Consider the following 17,880-nt stretch of genomic DNA (forward strand, 5'->3'; position numbering starts at 1 on the left):
AGTCACCTGGGACTTTAAGTCTGCAAGATACTTATAAAACTGGGTGTTACAAGAGTACAAATGTTACAGTGAACTTCTTCATAGGACTTTTCTTCTGTCATCTGAGTCAGACTGAAAAATAAAACCCACAAGGCTTCCTGGTGTCAGCCTAGAAGGAATCCATCAGTTGCATACACACAGAGCTTCCTTGGCCACTTAAGCATTTTTTTTTCCCTGAAAAAGCTGTGAGTTTTCACTTCAAGCTCTCTCACAGCAACAACAGAAAAAGTGATTCATTTAATGAGCAAACAGCTCTCACAAAGCTGGAGGAAACCCATGAAAAAATTACCCTTCAGGTACTGGTAGAACAGAGTCTAACTAGGCAAAAACAGGATGAAAACTATTATAGCTAATCTGCTCTATTACAGCTCAGGTGTGGTCCCCTTTTACTGATGACTAAAGTAATCCTAATACGTCAGTTTAAGTTACTACCAATTCATGTGAGGAAATTTTGTTTGCTTGTTTAGGAAAAGATTTAACTGGGGGGGATGAGTGATACTGATAGTAATAATACTTCATCTGTCTGTGTTGGTGTTAACCACACAGTGGAAAATCCTTTCTAATGCTGGGTTGATCAGCTAACACACACCAGCTCCGCTCTTCTAATTTGTTTTATGTAGCTGACTTTAGACAGCACATTGCAATCTGGACTATTTTGAGGATTCATGTAAAACTAAGTCAATGCCCTATTAGTGTGGATAAAGAGGCATGTGAATACAACTCTGTTACATGCAAGACACAATTCATCTGATGTTTTTTCAAGTGGAGAAAATACACTGCATCAGGAACAAAGAAGAAAATGTGATTGGAAAGTTTAGAGCCCTTAATTCCCGAGACAAAAAGTTGAGGCACTATATTCATAATATCATGTTATGTAACTTGTTCTGGAGCCAGGCAGCTACTAAGTGAAATACTATAAGTTATAAAAACAAAATATTGTTGTGAAAACAATTTTACAGCTTTATAATTCACTATTATTTTCATTTAGGAACAAAACTGTCGGTATAATTGCGGATTTTGTTTGCCTTGCAGGATTTCTTTCAGCTTGTCATAGGGAACCTCTTTTTTCTCTTTTTTTCTCCCCACTTCTCTTTTTTTTTTTTTTTTTTTTTTCTTCTCCAAAGACTGCTATTTACTGCATTATGTTTCCTTATAGCTATCCAGAGGTAAATCTTAACAGGAAGCTCATTATGTGGGGGCCTAAGTTAGTTTAGTACCAGAACATTTATGACCAGTAAATGTAACTGTATATTATCAATTATTTCTTACCATTAATCTTGGAGGAAAAAATACTGTATCAGCAGCCACTACTTTCTACTCTTTAAAACTGAGTATCTGTGTTAGGTGGGATCCTACATGTCTTGCAATGCTCACTATGCACCATGAGAATTTTCTGGCTGGTCGTAGAAGTACCAGGCTCAAAAGCCTAGCTGTGGACAGCCATGCCTATCAATGGAGAAGTGAATCAACTTTTAAGTTATGCACAGCTCCCTACACAAAGTGGTGCTTTAGTAACAAACCAGTATTTCAATATGTGTACATATGCCACTGAGAACAGTATTAAGACCACAAATATGCTTCACAGAGTCAGTGAGAAAATCATGCAAACATAGGATGATCCACTCCAAATAACGTGACCATCACATCACCCAAAGCGTCACTACTGGCATTACCATCAGGTCATATGCTCAAGGATTTTCCCAGCAACAGGGCAGCCAGAGCCCTTCTCAGCTCAAACAGAAGAGCCACCCAATGACACCAAGGTGCTCCTCATTCTCCCCAGGACTCATAACAGATGAATGCCTAAGCTTGGGCAAGTTTCCCTACTCATTCAGGTCCTACCTTCAGTGTAATATACTTCACAATTCAACAGATGTTATTTTGTAGAAGAACAGCTTCCAAACATGCTCTGGTGCCTTGGCTTTGGAAGAATTATAATGTGGTTGGACTCGAGTGTATTTTAAAAGGGAAGGCAGCAGCTTCTCTAGAAATCATCAGCACCACCACACACCGCAGCCAGAGTATGGCTGTGAATTAAGTGGAACACATTTTTATGGGTGCTGCTTTTTGAACTAAAAGCTGTAAACCAGTAGCAAGGCAAACCATCTTTGCCTCATCATGCTATAGACCAGGCTTCCAACTAGACACAAGCTCAGGCAGTCCCAGGCAAGCACCACTGCTCATAAACCAGACAGCTTCCTCATCAGATGTTCCTTTCCCCCTAAAGTATGCACTCACTCAGTTTTATGGTCTCAGATACAAAATCCTTATCTGTTAGACTGCAGCATCATCTGGCAGTTTTTGTCACGGTAGACACTTGGTTATCAAGAGTTAAAAAGCACACAAACAGAGCCCTTAATTAACTTCAAGGTTGCCCTATGCCTTACCATGTATGGAGGCATTGTCCTCAGCTTATTTTAAGAAGGAGCAAGAAAGAACATCCAGGTATTATGTCAAAAGCCTCTTTCTCTATTATTCCTCTTGTATTACTAACCCATTGTGGATGATGAAAGGCTAAAGCTGCAAAAGTTGCATCCTGAAGCTGTAAATTTAAGTTGCTTTCTCAGTATGTGCTGACCTGACTTACTCCTGTAACCGCAGGCTCCATGTTATCTTTAACTTCAAGGTAATTGGCAATTTGTTGTTTCTCTATTTGAGGAAAGCAACTCAAATATATGATTCCTAAGAGATCAGTCTGATTAATTGCTCTGTCACCAGCAGGTTCCTGCTAGTATATGGAGTGCTCAAATAATAAAAGTATAATACAAAGAACAAACTGTAAAGTTCTGAAACAAAAATGTTAAAACACCTTTCAAGAGGAGAATTGGGCTCTTTCAGAACTTTAGGTTATAGAGCAGACTGTCAGATTCCTGCAGTCAGGATAAGCATGCTTCTCTGAAAACACTTCCTTGCATCTCTTGCCAGCACTGTTTCAAAACCAAAATCCTGAAGAAATCCACAAATATTTTGATGCAGAGATTTATAATACCTTGAAGAGGAAAAAGTCATTCTCAAAGAGACAAGAGTACCACTAAGTCCTAATTCTGAGCTTCTCATCTCATTGTTAGCCACCACTGAAGAACCCCTCCCTCCTCATTTTAACAGAAGCATTTCATTTAATTCACCCAGAAGCAATGACAGTCAGCAGCTGATATACAGCTAGTGCTGGTTAGAACTCAGAATTACTGTTTCATGAGGAATGTCAACATTTTGACATTTGTTTCTATTCTCAGGGTAGAAAGGAACTACACATTCATCTGGAAGTTTTGAAATGTCATGTTGAAATCAAAAATTCAACTCTGAATTTCAGAATTTCACCTCTTATTTCATTTTACATTAGCTTTTTGTCTTTTTAAGTCATTAAACACCAAAGGAGATTATTTTAAAGAAGACATTTTCATTTTATTTGGTTTTGCTTCATTTTAGTATTTTAAAATGATGGGAAGCCACTGTCTCAAACTTCCACAAAACCAACTTCAACCATCATTTTGCACCATATCTGAATCCCACCCAGTGGGAATTTCGATATGTGACTTTTGGGAAGAAGACACTTGGGTTGATATATGAAATTCTGGGGGAGAAGACACTCAGGGTGAGGCAGGTAGTGTACAGCAAGGTGCCTGCCTTTCTCTGCAAGCAAAAAGCAACACCAAGAAAGAATGTATCCCTGTGACAGCAGGAGGGAATCTGGCAGATTGTATTTATTCATCTGCAGGGAACAAAAAATTCCTAGTCACTAGATTAACAGCAAACAACAAGAGCATTAGTCTCAGTTCAAATGAAAGTGCTGGAGGTATCTATGTTACGTGAGTCACAGCAGACTGTAAAAATTATTAAAGTAGTACAAGAGAAGTGCATCAGTCATTGCAAAGAACACTGGTGAGCAGGTGTTTCTGAGGCAAAGATGAAACTTCCAAGCGCATGTCTCCATCACAGGTATTAAATCAGCGGAAAAACTGACAAAAGCTGTGTAAAATGAGTAAACAGCGAGCTGTCACAGGCCCCTTTTGGGCACTGGTTGTTTCATGAGACCATGTCGATGCTGGTTGCAGAAGGCAGTAAAGAAACATCATCTCCAGCAGTGCGGAAACGATGTAGTGGTTGAGGTCTGCTAACCAGGAGTGGCCACCACTACCTAAACCATGCCAAAAGCATAACCTGCCTCGTTAATTTTACCTCTTGATTTCCAGTTGTCTCCCCACTTAATTTCCATGGTGCTCATCTAGAACAGTGCACAACACTAAAAGGCTGTCTGAAGAGGAGGTCATGTTCCATAGGCACTGATGCCTGTATACATGGATGTGCAAATGGAGACAATGGGGCTTGTGGCTGATGTGGGCTATGCGCGTTAGGGAACTTGTCCATTTGTGCCATGTCAGTGAGACCTGACACATTCACCAAAGGGACACTGTTCCCTTCCTCCTTCCAGCAATTCTGCAGCAAAGGAGCATGGATTTGGATGCTATGCTAAATCAGAGCTGCAAGACATTTTTGTCCTCCCCAAATCAGAAGATCACTCTCAAGAGATCAATGCTTTTGTTAAGATTTCCACCATCCTGGACCAAAACTACAGGGTGCCTCAAGTGATTTCAGTGGCACCCACTCTGGATGCTGAAATATGCAGGCCTCTTTGGGAGGGCATCTGGATCCCCAGGCTGTGAGTATATTCAGAAAGAGGAAGGAGAATACAAGGGATCCAAGGTCTAGGAAGAACAGACCTTCCAGGTATCTACAGTGGCCATGCCTCAAATACACCAGGAGCCACAAGGTCCCTGGAAGATTGACAAAGCCATCTAGGAAACATACAGTGGTGTCTCAGAAGCCCTCAAACATGACCAAAGCCAAAGAAAGGACCAAGACCTATTTGAAGATGCAAGAGCTCAACAAGAACACTTCATGTCTTAACCAGTCCAGCACAGAAGCAGTTGATGATAGCTAAGCTGGTAGTGATGTGAGTTCCATCAACACCGTTTTGGTCACAGGGCAAACTTGCAGGAATTCTCCATGTCAAAAACTGGCTTTGCCATTTTTATTTTCTATTGTGGACATCCTGGTGCCAGAAATCAGCATATCTAATGAGTCAACCTGGTCTTGTGCTCTCTGGCCTTTGGGAAGGGAGAAGTTAAGACAGAGGCTTCAGATTTTGACTTGATCTGAGCGGGTGCAGCACCTCTGGCAAAAAACATGAAAGTAGCAGATTGTGTCACATGTTTTTGTGATGGTCTCATGACAACTCTGCTGCTGTTCTTAGAGAAATCCCCACCACCTACTACCCGGAGGAGAAAGCTCCTGAGATTTTTGGCCAGGAATGCTCCTAAAGCACATGGAGGTTTAAATGAGGACATGCACTCCATCAGTTCATTTCCTAACTGGGACTTGGGCAATAATGTTAGTCGGGGTGCTACAAAAGACTGAAAATGCACGGAGATATCACATGCATGACTCTCACTTCATAGTCAGTGGAAGGACAGAATGCAATGCACTGTTGTGTGTGAGTAAAACTCATTGTTCTCAGTGGGCTTTAAGAACCAGTACAGATTATTTGCTGTTCCCATACCAATCCAGATTTATTTTGGATCAGCAGCGACTTCAACATGATTAGTATGCAGCAAAAACCACAGAGCCACAGTACCATGAACCTCTTCCTAGCCAAAATGAAAAATATAAACACTTTTTTTTTTTTTTTTTACCCTTTACAAACCCTAAACAAATTAAACGAAAAATTTTACCTCTCACAGTGATGGATCATACATGGTATGTATTAGAACTAAGGACCATGAACTGGATTTGTTTTAACATCCTTAATATTTTGTACACCAAATACATTCAAAATTAAGAATGCACTTTTTCAAATACAGTTAAGAAATTGTTTTAGTATCATTCCCTTGCAAGAAGAAAAATTCCTAAAGGTCTTCTTACACTTCAGGTGATATGTATTATTGCCTGCTTCTAACCCTGGCTTCTCAAATCAATTTCCTTAACTGAAAGGCCTCAAACCAAGCTTGAAAAGGAAAAAACATAACAAAATGCAGAAGCCAGTTGTGTGTAGGAAAATACATTAAAATTCACATTGCAGCAAACAAGTAAAATTACAGTGACAATTCTCCCTATCAGCTATCTAGCTCTAACATAGCCTTCTTTTTTTTTCCCTTTAAATAATCATTCCAAAAGTTGATTTCATGAATGAGTTAGTCTGCAAAGGAAGAGAACAGCATGTGGCAAAACCGGACCACAGTGCTTCAGTGGCAAAGCACACAATGCTTTTATTACCAAGTATTTCCTGTAAGATCACCACCAATTTTTCACCAATTAAACTATGTATGTTACAAAGCAGCAATCAAGCAGAGTGTGCAACCAATAAGTTAGAGAAGAGTTGTAAGTTCAAAAGTGAAATAGGTAATAATGCAGATATTTAGCAGACTGGACGGTAATTAAAAGTTCTGGAGGGATTTAACACCAAGCAGGTGACAGTCTGTTATAGAGATATACACAAAGTATTTCTGCATGAGTATTTGCAAATGCCGTGCACATACAAACATATATAATGAAAAAAAATAAAATACATCCATACATGAAACCCCAAACTTGAACTAAATTAAATTGTCTCTCCAGCTTTGTTATGCAAATGAGACTAACAGGCTTGTGCTGTTTGTGGTTCGAGATTATTTGTGTTTCCATAGAGATGCTGACTGAACTAAAGTTTTTAAATTTTTTTATGTATGTAAGCCTACTTGTATCTATAGAAGTTGTACCTCAGCATTTCCTTAGTGACTCCACTAGAACCACAATTATTTATTACAGTTAAGGCTATCTGCAAATTATGTGTCTTTCACTACTTTCCAATCTAAGATCTATACCGACTATCTGCAGAGCCAACAGCTTATTTCTTCTCTCCCCAGTCCTAGCATTTTGGTAAGGAAGGGGAAGAAAAGAGAAAAAGCAGTTTCTTAGCTGCTAAGTAGATACATTTCAAGGACTTTTTAAAATTATTGCCCTCTCTAAACTGCCTAGAAGAACATCTTTGCCTTCAAAAGTTTCCACTGTGAGGAAATCTGGAATTCAGGGAAAACCGTCTGTGTGCTACTAGTGAAGAAAACATCAAAAGGACAGACTTTGTGTTATGTACCAGAAGTTTTTTCCCCTTTCTGGTGAGCACCCAGAAGCTGAAGAGCAGAGATGTGCTGAGACAAACCAAGGTGGTTCTGGGCAGTGACGGCTTCACTGCCTCTTTGCCTGAGCTTGGCCATCCTCACCCTTTGGTGGAGCCTAAGGTCGTCATAAACCACAAAGCTAAAGTGCCTGTGTCCCCGCCAGACCCACACTAGAGAAGACCACCAGCTGAAAAGACAAAAGCTACCCAGGGTCAAAGTTTGGACAGAGGAACTAGGGATACCAGTTAAATTTTCTGTCAAATCAGTTTTGATTTATGAGGTCTGGGTGTTGGTTCAAGTGGATGGAGGCCACCCGGCATACCATCACCTGAGAGGAAAATCAGAGCTGAGCTCCGTGGGAACTCATTTCCATGTGGTTTTAGTGTTAAGTGATTTTTGAATAGTGACACACCAGAGGTCAACCTTTGCAATCACTCTGAACCACAAACAAAACCAGCCTCTTGTGTACCTCCTGTCTGTCTGAGAAGAGGAAGGATTTGTCTGGTCAACCAGAGGTGTCCATAAGCACATGGAGCAGCAGCTTACAGCCAGTCTCTTGTTTGATCTTGGGAGGGCATGGAAGGGAAGACCCAAGTGCAGCCACACCGCCGTAGGGAGGTACAGCCAGTGAGCTCCTCGTAGTGGCATGTCTCAGGGACAAAACCTACCCATGGGGTGACGCTACCCCTCTGCACATGACACTGGCTTGCCCTTTGAGGTTGGCAGTGTTTCTAAGCCCCCACAAAAACCTCTTTTCAAAGGACACAAGAACAAGAGTTCCCTATTTCCAGCTTTTCACCAGCCATTATCCCTGCAGTCACCATTTAACCCCCCATGCTGCCTTTCAGGGAGGGTCTCAGAGCACGTTCAGTTACGTGGCTCTCCATTCCTCCGGCAAGCCCCCACATCTCCTACCTTTTGCTGCAGCACAGGTGGCTGTGGAGCCAGCACCGGGTCAGTGATGTAGGTCTTCTTTGTGCCTGGTGGCTGGTACAGCCCAGGATGACCCTGCCCTACAGTGTTACTAGCAGGATACGCTGGCTCGGTCTTCCAGGAGCTCTGCGGCACGTAGGGTGCTTCGGAGCCGTTCCTCCCCCCGTACCCCCCGTAGTAGGGGTCCTGGTAGCGGCCCTGCGGGGGTGCGTAGCCGTAGGTGGGCTCCGAGGGCCGGGGGGGGCGGCGGGGTGTAGCTGTAGTCGGGCCCATGGGGCTGCGGGGGGCCGTAGTGCGGGGCGCCGGGCGGGCGGGCTGGCGGGGCCGCGTAGGGCTGGCTGGGCCCGAGGCTGCTGTAGTGTGTGGGCTGCGGGCCGGGCAGCTGGTAGTGCGGGCTGGGCTGCGCCGTCCGCACCTGGATGTTGAAAGCCGGGCGGCTGGGGGTGGAGGCTGTGGCATAGGAGGCCGGCACCGGCTGCGGCTTCAGGGTGCCAACAGGAGTGACTGGGATGGGCGCCGCTTGCCCCGGACCCTTGGCGGTGGACTTCTTGGTAGCGGTGAGGGGAGGCTGGTTGGGGATGATCATCCGCTTGTGGCCAGTGACAGGGGTGGACACGGACGGGGTGGTAGCAGCGGAGCTGCTCGAGGTCCCAGAGCCCTAGGGAGCAAGGAGAGAGAGGCACAGTGTCAGCAGGAAGGGCCGCTCAGGCAGCAGGTTGGGGCACCAGGGGTGAAGTGGAAATGGGGTTTTACCATAACATCCGCACAGCTTCTCAATCTGCTTAGGAAAGCAGGAATTTACCTGAGACCCCACATTGTAAAATGGCAATAGGAAACTGGCCCTGCTCTGACAGAACAGGGACGGCACGGTGGCAGCCGAGCAGAACTGCCGTGTGTGGGATGGCGTCTCTCCTTGGAGCTTTCTCCTCTGCCTCCAAACAAACAAATAAGCAATAAACACAAGGAAAATGGAGACTCGCTGGAGAATAATTAGGAGAAAACTCATGATTTCCTGTGGAACTGAGAGTGTTTTGACACTCTCTCTCTATGAAAACATGAAATTCCTCGGGTCCCTAGAGCACCTGTGGGGTACTGCCCCCCCCGTATGAGAGAACTCCATTAAAAACTCAGAATGGCCTAAAAGCAGCTCCCAAGCCATAAGTATTAACTTTGATCAAAGCAAAATATGGAGGTGTTCTGACCCTGGCTCTGCTCCTAAATCCTGCTGGTTGAAAGCCTGGAGTGACCCCAGAGAAAAAAAATGTTACACATGGCTCATTAAAGGACAGAAAGTGGGTTATGATTCCCTAGAGCTTCAGAAGTCAGGTGCCACCACAGCAGCCACATAACCCTGCACCAGCACCCCTGGCACAGAAGTACTTGGGCAGCCAGGGAAGGGCTTCACAGCAGGTGCTACCACTCCTTGTGGTTTGGCCACCACATGAAGATTTAGTGCAGAGTCACTGTCCTAATAGGCATCGTCCATCCTTCTGCCTAATGTACTTGTTTGGTTGGTTTACATCTTATTTAAATCCCATGTCCAAAAACACTGGTATGAAAGGACACCTTTGTTAAAGAGCTAACAACATGAAATAATTTCTGAAGATAACCCTTAAGTCTTTTCACAGAATCAAAGAAGAGCAAACTTGAACTTCTGGAGCTTAGGATTAGGTAAAATTTCCTACCTAATTTTTCTCTTATTTGAAAGAGTAACTGAATCTCATGCCTTCCTATATAGAGATGCATTGAAGTGAAGACATGCAGTTGGACAGTATTTCTTTGCTGTTGCACTTAACACCATAGCTAAATGAGGGAATATCTCATTCAAACTTCCTGCACTGGGCTTGATCTCATCTGTGTTACGCTTGGTAACCTACAAGTTCACAGGAGGCCAAAGTCAGCGCAGTCCTCACTGACAGCTGTGTTCACATTAAGGCATGTGTCACCTTTCTCTGAATGACCGATCTTGTATTTGTCTCTTGGTGTTCCTGCTATATGTAGGCAGCCTGACCTCAACCGACTGCCTCATCATGCTCTTGCTAGGACTACAGCTCAGGGGGGAGATTAGTGGGGGTTCATTGGAACACCCCATACAGAAGCTCTGCCTGGGCCAGAAAAATCCTCTGCCTGGTCAGCAGGTGGCGGCAAAAAAATGCTGCCAAACCAACCCAGGCCAGTGGCTGGAGAGAAGCTTTAACCACCCATTTCTCTGGGTGGTACCTCCAAGGGAACCAAAATCATCTCCCACATTAAGGTAGCAGAAAGGCAGACCCTTCCCCCACCAACATTTGGCAAACACCACATATCGAGAAGAGGGAGATACAAATAAGCCACTCAGGTTCTAGTCCACAGCCCGCAAGTAAGTTTACCACAGGAAGAAGGAAGCTCTACTACCCAACTGGTAGCTCTTCCCTAGTGACGTCCAAATATGTTTTTGCTGATGCACAGCTAAAGATCTCACTCCTGCAATCACACCTTCAGGGCAAACCTCCCATGAAGAATCTCAATAAATGAGGAAAAAAAAAACCAACAACAAATGAAGCAAGTAAGAGCATCAATCTGTCTTGAGATATATAAAAGGTGCGTATGAAGAGGTGGGGAATAATAAAGCAGCAAATTTCTGCTGGAGACAAAAACATCTTAATGTATTATAAGCCTGACCTTGCCAACAGATCCATGACAAGGCAGTACATAGACAGAAGAGATTTCAAAACTAAGAGAAAGGAAGAGCTGAAGCGTGTCTCAGTTGAACTGCAAGGGCAGAGACTGGCTAAGGGTCTGTAGCCCTCCATTAATATTTTCTGATTCTTCTATTTCAGTAACACCTGATGAGGAGCAAGCATTCCTCCATCCCTGCTTCATTGCACAACTGCACCAGGGCTCATTGCTAGCAAGAAAATTTGCTTTCTGTTAAAATTATTCTCCTATGTCAGCTTGGCATTTATGTCCAGGAGTGCTAGAAACTTCCCCATTTCCTCACCTATTTTATCCTTGTAAATGACAGTAGTTTGTCCACTTACTGTAATGGGATGAAAGGTCCACAACACGGCACCGTGTAATTACTAACACAAAAGCTTTTTTTCTTTTTTCTTTTTCTTTTTTTGTTTGTTTTGGTTTTTTGTGGGTTTTTTTCATGTGAAGAGGGAGAAGGTAGATAATGCTTTAAAGCAATGGCCTGTCAGGGGGAGGGGGAAAGCCCAAACCTGAACAACATAAATTAGCCCTGTTGATCACATCTTATGTTCCTGAATGCAGACTGGAAGCAGGTGATGACAGACCACTAGTAAAGCTGCTGTGATGGAAGTCTAGTCCATCCCAATGGCCGGGGGACTTTAGTCTTACATATAAACATCCACATAATACTTGATGCATTGATGTCAGTCTCCTGCCTGGACTGGAATACAACTTAAGAAGCAATAATAGCCCTTTCCTCCAAAAAACCCTTCACTGCCTATTTAGTGGCACTCTGAAAGGCTCTAAGCAGCTCCCACATTTGAAACTGCAAAGAGAATGTCTCCCCTCACCAGAGCCCAGTGAAGGAAGGCAGCAAGCTCGGGGTGCCAGGGCCAGAGTCCCAGCTCTGTCATCAACTGCACAGCAAAGGCTCAAGCTAACAAGTACCGGCTGCATTGTGGCATTCAAACCACAGGCTGCCTTGAGGAGGAGGAAGTTTGCATCAGTAGGAGTCCCCAGAGGCACCCTGTGTGACTCATTCTGAATTCCTCTGAGGGTGCTGGGTAAGTGTGCGATGAAAGCTTGGCTTTAGGGGGAGGATGAGGGTGTAAGGCTCCTTAACATGGTGTAGTAGAGAAATGGGACAAGTTACAGGGGATTTAACACTTCTGGAGCACTGATGATTTATAACAGTGCAAAGAGGAACACTGGCTGTAGCTCCTGAGCAAGGGCACAGGTGAGGTATCACCATAGATCTTTTGCCCTTTTGTCTGGAAGAGAGAAGAGTGGCCACAGACCAGCCTTCTGTATGACCAGCCATGCACTCAAATATTGCCCCCAGGCTTTTTGATGGATTAAAAAAAACACTTCATAAATGCACATTAACTATGGACAAGGTTCCTGCTCTGAGGACAGGCATGTGCAGAAGGATGAGAAAAGGGTACTTGGATACCATGGGAAAGAATGATTTCAACAGATGTCTTGAAGGCACTAGACTGATAGTAAGGATGGATAAGACTATAAAGATGCTAGGTAGACGAAGAGGGAGTAACAGAAAGCTGGAAATTACTACCTATATCACTGGGTAGAGTCTCAGCAAAACAGATGACTATCACAAAAGTTTCATCCAAGTAAGTCCACAGCTACTAGTGTAACAAAGTAGACTTGTCCAAAAGCACATAAAAGTGATGGCCCAGAAGCACAAACACAAGTAGAAATAGGAAAACTAAAAGGGAGAAAGACAAATAGTGGATTAATGGGAGTGCAGGCATCCCTTCCTCCAGCAGCTCCTGGACAGCTCATTTCAAAACCATATTGCATTTGCAAGTGACTTTCACAGTCAAACACACTCTCTGACATGCTCTAAGGGCTGTTTCCAGAGGAAGACAGGCTTTCCTCCTCTGCCATGCACTAGATGAAACTGTCTGACAGACTTCACAAGTGCAAATTAGAACCACACTACTTACCATCAACCTCTTCTTGCAAATTCATATTTGCAAAGAGAGAGTAAACTAGAAACCCCAGGTGCTGATAATGCAGAGTTGTTAAGAGAAACTAGAGTAGGAAGGAGTTAAATGCAGAACCTCATCTACCACAAGCATTATAATACAAAACCTTTTTTTTTTTTTTTTTTTTAATGGGGAAAGCACAAGAGCCTTGTTTAAACACAGTTGGAAGTACCTAAATGTACTGCCTCTTCTACAGATGAATGATCTAGCAGTTCAAATAGAGGTGAACTAATACTGACAAAATCAAGTAAAACTCAATCAATGTGGGAGGAAAAAAACCCCAAAACACTTATCCTAAAAAAAAGTTACCATGTGTAATCATGAGGAGAATCATTATGCTTGCCAACTCCTGCCCTGTCTTCTTAAATGCAGAGAAAGTTTATAAACATTTGCAGGAATTTCTTGTAGCAATCATCATATGAGAAATCTATAGTGCTGTGATAAACCTGTACTGTCCTAGGGGCCTGTCTGTCAAAGCTGGGTATGTGGATTTGAAGCTACTCTGGTGGGGAAACCCAAAATCCTGAGTATTTGGGTGATACTTCATTTTGTAGAAATTATTTACATAGATCTGAAATTAAATTCTATGTGTACCTATGACTAAAAAGTAATCACAGAGGTTCTAAGGATGAAACCTGTTGTTCTGCAGAAATTCACGAATAATTCTATACTATTTGTTGACGTTAAGTGCTTAAAAGAGTACAGGATAACTATACAGAAGGAGCATAATTCTATATGATCAGCTGGAGCCCTTATGAAAAAGACTTCATTGTTCCTTGATTTTGTGCATTTGTAGAGTATTTTCGACAGAATCCCTTCAGTTATTAATTTTCACAGACTGGATCAAAAATGCCAACACTAAGTTTATCACATTCTATTCAATTCTCCAGGCATTTTTCATAACGGTACAGTTGAATATCTTTAGCCCTTTAGCTGTCGAATTACCACATATAAAGATACATTACTCCAGCTCAGTGGTTTTCAAACTTTATGCTCAGCAGCCCCCATATGCTTTTAAGAAAGATGAGCTCCTTTATGGAGGGTTGATCTACTGACAAAAACCATGTTTTTGTTAAGTTACCTTTCAGTGAAATCTCCTTAGTTACCTTAGGAGTGATCCTAAGAACTCCAGGATTTGCAGAGCATAGGTTGAGAACCCCAGCTCCAACTAGGGTGGTCTTTTTCAAGCATTTCCATTACTATTTACTCTAGGATAGGAATGAAACAATCCTCCTATCTGAAAAGGCAGAAACTTGGCAATACTGGAGTGCTGAAACCAGGATGCGGCATTCCTAGGGGGCTGCCAGTTCATCGTGCTCTTCCTAACTCAGCCACTCTTCTGCATGGCCCACCAGCGCAAGCTGGACTGAAACATGGGGCCAGCTCAGACATGTGCCAGTTGAAGTATTTTAAGTATCACTCAGTGGTGATGGTAGCTGGAGGCCTGGGTAGGAAAGGCAGCAAAGGGTGGAATATTAAGTCAGCTTCTTCTGACACCATGGACTGGCATTCACCTTGGATGAGGTGAATGGCTGGATGGAAGTGCTTAAAGCTCTGCAAAATGCATCTCCATGGGGTCATTTATCCCATTCTAGTACTGAAGCCTAAAACAGGGGAAATGAATCATCCACTGGGGGAATCTACTTCACTCCACTGACTGTAAAAGAAGCATAAAAACAGCCAAGACAAGTCATTGAATATTTAGACAGCACAAGTTAGTGGAGACAAATTCCACAATAAGCAGGTAATTTTGACGTGACTGTAAGAAGCACAAATACCTTTTCCCTGCATTAAGTGCTCTGCCACTCAAGCTCAGCTAGTGCTGCACACCAAGGGGATTTCCGAGTGCCAGCAGCTGAGATGATCAGCCAGGACCTTGACATGCTGTGCAGACTTACTGCTGCAAGACCAAGAGTTTGGGCTGCAAATGCCTTTCCAGCATATGGAGGGGAGTGACCTGGGTGGGCTGCCCTTTCCCACTTCTGCACTGAACAGCACTTCCTGCTGGAACTGGAGCTGGTGCCTCATGAGGAGCAGTGACTGGGCTGAGACTCCCATCTGCCTGAGGTAGCAGATCCCAGCTCTCCCTCAATTTGGGAAGGATAACCCCACAGAAAAATCAAATACTCTACTTTGAAACATGTGACTTTAGGTACCTGAAAACATGAACAGACTTTTTATGGGGTTTCCTGATGTGCAGACACACCTAACTCCTGCTAACTTCAAATTCTGTATTTGAACAAGCTGCCTTGCTACTGATAATGCATGGCCAGGTTCCCCTAAACATATCCTCTTTTTCTGTCTGAAATAACATCTGCGTGAAAAAGAGAATTCTGGCCTTCCATTTGGGACTTGCAGATGCCTGGAGTCCTAGTAGAGCTCCAGCTGTGTTGCTGAATGTCTAGGGCAGATGCCCCCATTCAGCATACCTCCTGTATTTTCAATAAGACAGGAATTTCTGGCCTTCTTTATAATGTCCAAGGAGTCTATCAAGCACACTGAGGACACGACAGTCCCCTTTGCACTGCTGCCATATGGTGTACACAGCTCAGTTGCTAAGAGAGATTTCTTTAGGTGACAAAATGTCCTTAGAATCTGGTCCACTATTTCTAACTCTGGTCCAAAACCTTAAAACCCTCAGCCAATTCACTTTTTATAATTGGATGAAGCTTTTCTTTACAGTTTTGTCATTCTCTCATTTCTAGTTTACAGCTGGCAAGTGAGTGTCACAGAAGCAAGGGCTGTGCATGGACCAACAGACACACTCATACTTCCCAGATGTGTTTATATGGGATTCAACTTGTTGGCTTGATCACCAGAAGCTATCAAGGGAATCAAATGGATTGCTCCTAGGCATGATACCAAAAGAAGAGGAGGAGAAATCTAACAAAGTGTTCATCTCTGGTTCTCAAATGAAGAGAATACCTTACAGATGGCATAAAGTGTTAGAAGAACACAACTTCTTCTGAGTTTTGATCTTTTCTTCAGCTGCTACCAGAGGTGGAAAGGAGTCAACATAGTTGTTAATGTTTCTGTTCACAACCCCTTCTGAACTCCTTGTCATGGCCCAGCTTGAAACACAAGGGAGAAGACAGTGCACAGAAGAAAAGGTGATAAGTTGACCTCCAATATTTTATAATGGAAAACAGTCTTTCACAACTGACACACACAGTTACAGACACACACCTTGGTTCAGCTTTCAGTATGGGTGTCAAGTATTGCAGGCAGTCTGTGTTTCCACTTTCCAACACTACATTAATTCCAAAGAGCCTGAACACATCTGAAAAATTTGGTCTCCAAAACACCACAGTGATATGCCAAGGAAGAATTTTGCTTTTCCTTCTTGGTTTCATATTTACTTTTTTATTTGTTTACCCCAGTACTACCACTATAATGACTACTATGAGCTTTTTTATTCATTTTTCTGAGTGACCATCTGGTATTTATGAGAAGGACTACGTGAGAGACCAATTTTAAAAGATGTGCAAATAATTGACCTAAATATTTCTAGCTCTGGTGGACAGTCAAGGGCCATAATTTAAGCTTAATTCATTGAAAGGGCAGCTACAATTAAAACTCTCCTTTTTAAGCAATTCCACTTGACCAGTTTAAATGCAGAGGCAACCTCACCTACAAGGACATTGGATATCAGCATGAGAAACACCTTTGTCAAAAAGCTATAGAAGAAGCCAGTCATAAGAAGTTGAATGTTTTCTGAATTCACCTTGGAATATTTCTGTGATTTCCCACTTTCATCACTAAAATGACACATTTGCACCAACATGGACCTCAGGAACATGCACCAGCAGCCCTCTGCACTGGCTGAATCAGTGGCACATCAACTCAGTAATAAATTACACAAGATGCTGTGCACCACAGCCCTTTGATTACATAAAAAAACAGAACTACTGAACCAAATTCTGGAACAGGAGACCACAAAAAGGGTAGAGTGGCACCATGTGAAGACAAGTCACCATGTGCAAGGAGCAGTGAAAGGGAGCTCCTTAAGGAGCACCTTCTCTAAGGCTTAGCAATGCAGGAATGTCCCAAGCATTTCCATTCAGCAAACTGGGCCCTTCTAACAGGCTGTACAAGTCTCCTTGCTTAATTTAGGCAAAATGTAGCCTTGCCTGAAAATGGGGAATCCCCCACCCCCCTATAAATAAGAACTTGGGTAAGCAAAGTATTTTTATGACTTTTGCTATTACTAAGCTAGTGAAACTTAAAGTATCACAATTACACCATCCACAGACTTAAAAACGTTTCTCTTCTTCCTTTTATAACTTGCTATTTGTAATGGAAAAGACGTTCATGTGCATAATTGATATGGGCAGGTTGGAGTCTTATACAGATCAAGCTGCTATCCATGGATATGTATCATGATTATAGAAAATGGATTTAAAAGTTACAATGTAAAATGGGTCAGTGAGAGGAAGGGATGTGCACCTGTGATTGACAGGACAAAATACACACATTCACAAAGTCTTCTGGACAGGTCTTCTACAACTTATATTCAAAAGTTATCATTTTCTATTATGTGTTAAAAAACTGATTTAAAAAACAATTCAAAAACTCCATAAAAGCTTCTCACTTCCTAGTAAATTGCAAAGGAATTTTATAGTGCTTATAGAGTATGGAGGACTTTCTTCCTTTATTAATTCTTGAGAGCATTAAGAGTGTGGATACACACACATAAAATATGAAAGTCATATGCACTCAGACACTACATGTTTACCACATTTTACTTGCCATTTGTTTACAATTCCATTTATTTGCCACATTGCTTGCATTTATTTATCTTTTCAAATTCCAAAACTCTATTAAACCAGATTTTCAAAATTATCCTACCACAGGGCATAAACATTTTCGAATGTTCATATTGTCTCCATTTCCTGTGAAAACCATGTGGTTTTATTCTTCTGTTCCCCACATTTTAAAGCGTGTGCAAATAGTAGTACAGTAGAGCAGAAGCATCAGCAAAATATTCCATGTTCATACAACATCTGCTTTCTTATGGTTCACTTGAGGTCCAGAACCCACCATAATCCATCTGCCAATATTTTTAGTGGGCTACA

The 17,880-nt window shown here is 42.6% G+C and overlaps 1 protein-coding gene across 1 annotated transcript in view; it reads right to left on the minus strand.

The window, feature by feature from the left end:
- LPP (LIM domain containing preferred translocation partner in lipoma) overlaps nucleotides 1-17,880 on the minus strand; it is a 323,116-nt gene that overhangs the window by 106,210 nt on the left and 199,026 nt on the right. The window contains 2 exon segments of the mRNA XM_051626360.1: nucleotides 8,106-8,361; nucleotides 8,363-8,781. Of these exon segments, the coding sequence (XP_051482320.1) occupies nucleotides 8,106-8,361; nucleotides 8,363-8,781 (675 nt within the window).

The sequence above is a fragment of the Apus apus genome, chromosome 8 (assembly GCF_020740795.1).
Source record: "Apus apus isolate bApuApu2 chromosome 8, bApuApu2.pri.cur, whole genome shotgun sequence".
Lineage (NCBI taxonomy): Eukaryota > Metazoa > Chordata > Aves > Apodiformes > Apodidae > Apus > Apus apus.